At 37.4% G+C, this 5,000-nt stretch overlaps 1 protein-coding gene across 1 annotated transcript in view; it reads right to left on the minus strand.

Annotated features, from left to right (window-relative positions):
- LOC117443241 (netrin-1-like) overlaps positions 1–5,000 on the minus strand; it is a 99,576-nt gene that overhangs the window by 77,563 nt on the left and 17,013 nt on the right. The window contains exon 3 of the mRNA XM_071202558.1: positions 3,676–3,822. Within this exon, the coding sequence (XP_071058659.1) occupies positions 3,676–3,822 (147 nt within the window). The remainder of the gene's footprint in view (positions 1–3,675; positions 3,823–5,000) is intronic.

Consider the following 5,000-nt stretch of genomic DNA (forward strand, 5'->3'; position numbering starts at 1 on the left):
GTAAGAAGTAGAAAGTACAGGTATTTGAGTTCAACATGTAAGAAGTAGAAAGTACAGGTATTTGAGTTCAACATGTAAGAAGTAGAAAGTACAGGTATTTGAGTTCAACATGTGAGAAGTAGAAAGTACAGGTATTTGAGTTCAACATGTAAGAAGTAGAAAGTACAGGTATTTGTGTTCAACATGTAAGAAGTAGAAAGTACAGGTATTTGAGTTCAACATGTAAGAAGTAGAAAGTACAGGTATTTGAGTTCAACATGTAAGAAGTAGAAAGTACAGGTATTTGAGTTCAACATGTGAGAAGTAGAAAGTACAGGTATTTGAGTTCAACATGTGAGAAGTAGAAAGTACAGGTATTTGAGTTCAACATGTAAGAAGTAGAAAGTACAGGTATTTGGGTTCAACATGTAAGAAGTAGAAAGTACAGGTATTTGAGTTCAACATGAGAGAAGTAGAAAGTACAGGTATTTGTGTTCAACATGTAAGAAGTAGAAAGTACAGGTATTTGTGTTCAAAATGTAAGAAGTAGAAAGTACAGGTATTTGTGTTCAACATGTGAGAAGTAGAAAGTACAGGTATTTGAGTTCAACATGTAAGAAGTAGAAAGTACAGTATTTGAGTTCAACATGTAAGAAGTAGAAAGTACAGGTATTTGGGTTCAACATGTAAGAAGTAGAAAGTACAGGTATTTGAGTTCAACATGAGAGAAGTAGAAAGTACAGGTATTTGTGTTCAACATGTAAGAAGTAGAAAGTACAGGTATTTGTGTTCAAAATGTAAGAAGTAGAAAGTACAGGTATTTGTGTTCAACATGTAAGAAGTAGAAAGTACAGGTATTTGTGTTCAACATGTAAGAAGTAGAAAGTACAGGTATTTGTGTTCAACATGTAAGAAGTAGAAAGTACAGGTATTTGAGTTCAACATGTAAGAAGTAGAAAGTACAGGTATTTGAGTTCAACATGTAAGAAGTAGAAAGTACAGGTATTTGAGTTCAACATGTGAGAAGTAGAAAGTACAGGTATTTGTGTTCAACATGTAAGAAGTAGAAAGTACAGGTATTTGAGTTCAACATGTGAGAAGTAGAAAGTACAGGTATTTGGGTTCAACATGTGAGAAGTAGAAAGTACAGGTATTTGAGTTCAACATGTGAGAAGTAGAAAGTACAGGTATTTGAGTTCAACATGTAAGAAGTAGAAAGTACAGGTATTTGAGTTCAACATGTAAGAAGTAGAAAGTACAGGTATTTGAGTTCAACATGTAAGAAGTAGAAGGTACAGGTATTTGTGTTCAAAATGTGAGAAGTAGAAAGTACAGGTATTTGTGTTCAACATGTAAGAAGTAGAAAGTACAGGTATTTGAGTTCAACATGTAAGAAGTAGAAAGTACAGGTATTTGAGTTCAACATGTGAGAAGTAGAAAGTACAGGTATTTGAGTTCAACATGTAAGAAGTAGAAAGTACAGGTATTTGAGTTCAACATGTAAGAAGTAGAAAGTACAGGTATTTGAGTTCAACATGTAAGAAGTAGAAAGTACAGGTATTTGAGTTCAACATGTAGAAGTAGAAAGTACAGGTATTTGAGTTCAACATGTAAGAAGTAGAAAGTACAGGTATTTGTGTTCAACATGTAAGAAGTAGAAAGTACAGGTATTTGGGTTCAACATGTAAGAAGTAGAAAGTACAGGTATTTGGGTTCAACATGTAAGAAGTAGAAAGTACAGGTATTTGAGTTCAACATGTAAGAAGTAGAAAGTACAGGTATTTGAGTTCAACATGTAAGAAGTAGAAAGTACAGGTATTTGAGTTCAACATGTAAGAAGTAGAAAGTACAGGTATTTGAGTTCAACATGTGAGAAGTAGAAAGTACAGGTATTTGAGTTCAACATGTAAGAAGTAGAAAGTACAGGTATTTGTGTTCAACATGTAAGAAGTAGAAAGTACAGGTATTTGAGTTCAACATGTAAGAAGTAGAAAGTACAGGTATTTGAGTTCAACATGTAAGAAGTAGAAAGTACAGGTATTTGAGTTCAACATGTGAGAAGTAGAAAGTACAGGTATTTGAGTTCAACATGTGAGAAGTAGAAAGTACAGGTATTTGAGTTCAACATGTAAGAAGTAGAAAGTACAGGTATTTGAGTTCAACATGTGAGAAGTAGAAAGTACAGGTATTTGAGTTCAACATGTAAGAAGTAGAAAGTACAGGTATTTGAGTTCAACATGTGAGAAGTAGAAAGTACAGGTATTTGAGTTCAACATGTAAGAAGTAGAAAGTACAGGTATTTGAGTTCAACATGTAAGAAGTAGAAAGTACAGGTATTTGAGTTCAACATGTAAGAAGTAGAAAGTACAGGTATTTGAGTTCAACATGTAAGAAGTAGAAAGTACAGGTATTTGAGTTCAACATGTAAGAAGTAGAAGGTACAGGTATTTGTGTTCAAAATGTGAGAAGTAGAAAGTACAGGTATTTGTGTTCAACATGTAAGAAGTAGAAAGTACAGGTATTTGAGTTCAACATGTAAGAAGTAGAAAGTACAGGTATTTGAGTTCAACATGTAAGAAGTAGAAAGTACAGGTATTTGAGTTCAACATGTAAGAAGTAGAAAGTACAGGTATTTGAGTTCAACATGTAAGAAGTAGAAAGTACAGGTATTTGAGTTCAACATGTAAGAAGTAGAAAGTACAGGTATTTGTGTTCAACATGTAAGAAGTAGAAAGTACAGGTATTTGGGTTCAACATGTAAGAAGTAGAAAGTACAGGTATTTGAGTTCAACATGTAAGAAGTAGAAAGTACAGGTATTTGAGTTCAACATGAGAGAAGTAGAAAGTACAGGTATTTGAGTTCAACATGTGAGAAGTAGAAAGTACAGGTATTTGAGTTCAACATGTAAGAAGTAGAATCCCTGCACCACTCGAGGTTCAAATGAAACACACTGAAGGCTAATGCTTCTCACGCGTGGCAGCTATCCTCTGTGAGTTAGCTAGCTAAATTGATAGATAGATATAATTTCCAGATTTAAGGACTCATTCCTGAACCACTCTATATGGAAGTGATTAGTGATACGGGGGAGAACAACATCTGAACACCTTTACAGTGCAACTGAGTGACTCCACTGAAGAACCAGTTTAAAAGTATAAATCAAATATATTTTCATGGTGTCGTAAGTTTGAGTTATCAGTCATAGAATAACGATCCATTGAAGTTAAGATAATATATTTGCTTCACTATATGCCACGCCACAGGAGTCTGTGATATATAATGCATTAATTAATTCATTAGTTATGCGTCAGTTAAGCGTGCAGCGTGCACTTTTATAATAAAGGGGTGACATGTTTCCTGTCCAATGAGGAATCATCATGTTATCTTTGACTACAAGGACCAGAGAGGGTACAAGTACACACATCCTTTCCTCAAGCAGAAGTACAGATACTCGTGTTTAAAAATACTCTGGTGAAAGTAGAAGAACTGACGAAACTTCTTTACTCAAGTAGAAGTACAGATACTCGTGTTTAAAAATACTCTGGTGAAAGTAGAAGTACTGACTAAACTTCTTTACTCAAGTGAAAGTAAAGAGGCTTTGAAGTGTGCTTCAGTAAAAAGTACCCATAGCTAGCAGCTGCTTTAAAGAGCACTACATCCCACCTCTAACAAGGACACAGAGCGGTCTTGATTCTTACCTTTCCGGGAGCTTTGCTCTTGTTGTTGTTGTTGTGAGCGGCCAAGTTGACGTCTTCGTGCACGCGGTCCAGAAGCCACAGCAGGAACTCCAGCGCGTCGTGTTGGGAGTTTCCACGAAACTGTGAGCCGTACTTGGACACGATGGTCTGGAGAGGAGGAGACGAGAGAAACATTAAAGCTTTGTGAAATCCATGATGAATATAATTATCCCCTCCAGATAGTCCCAATCTTTTCTACACCGTGGAGCTGTAATTGGCTTTTATAATGTCTGTTAGAATTAAAGCCGGCTAATATTGTGCCTCACGGAAAGTTGAGCAAGATGGAGGCAAATGAAGGACTATACAGAAGATATCGTTAATAGCAGGTCATCCAGGCGGGGCAAGCAACTCAAAATAAAGGACATAAAAGGATCTGACAAACGCTAACAGACAAACATGGATTAAAAACAAGCAGAGATGATAACATGGAAATGATATAGCTGGAGAGGACACTAGCTGATAAGAATCAGATCTTAAAAAAGGCGGGAAAACAGAGTGACAGGAAGAAATTGGGTGAACAACGTTCAAAATAAAACAGGAAACACTGACGGCCCGTCCACACTACAGCGTCGACAACTCCAATCTGCCCATTCACTTTCAATGGGGTGACGTCACGTTGCCTCGCTTTTTCGCCGAACTGAATTGTGGGTAGCAGAGCGGTCCGTCTCCGCCGTCTCCAGCGTCAGAAGTTGAACATTGTTCAACTTCTGACGCTGGAGACGGCGGAGTAGCCAGCGCTAGCCAATCAAATCCCGTTTCGGAAAATCTGACAGCTGAAGCCGTAGCCAATCAAACCGCGTCTAAGCTGGGAGAGATATCCCGCCGTTCATTTCTATATTTCAAAAAAAGATGGAGGAGAAACTAACTATCGCCGTAGCAATCACCCGGTTTTGTATGACCAGACCCTCTTCACCTCCCGGGATACAAACCGGAGGAGCCAGGCATGGAGGGAGGTGGCAGAGGCAGTGGGGGAAACTGGTAGGTGTTCGCCTGTTTGGGGAGTTTATATATATATATATAAATAAATATATATATATATATATTGCTCGCATAAAATCCCCGGGGTTTTTTGCTTTGTATGTCGGGGGCGGGAGATTCATGTGATTGGTTGTTGGTCGCGTTGCTTGAATAAAATCCCCAAGCTCCAGACACGCCCAGCTCCAAGCTATTTTTGAAGCTGTCGTGTGGACGCTCCGTGAGACAGATCATGACATCTTCTGTCCTTCTTTCTCAACTCAAAAACTTTTTTTTATTATAATGTTTCTTTGTGCATGCTATTTTCCATT

The sequence above is a fragment of the Pseudochaenichthys georgianus genome, unplaced genomic scaffold (genome assembly GCF_902827115.2).
Source record: "Pseudochaenichthys georgianus unplaced genomic scaffold, fPseGeo1.2 scaffold_562_arrow_ctg1, whole genome shotgun sequence".
NCBI classification, from domain to species: Eukaryota; Metazoa; Chordata; class Actinopteri; order Perciformes; family Channichthyidae; genus Pseudochaenichthys; species Pseudochaenichthys georgianus.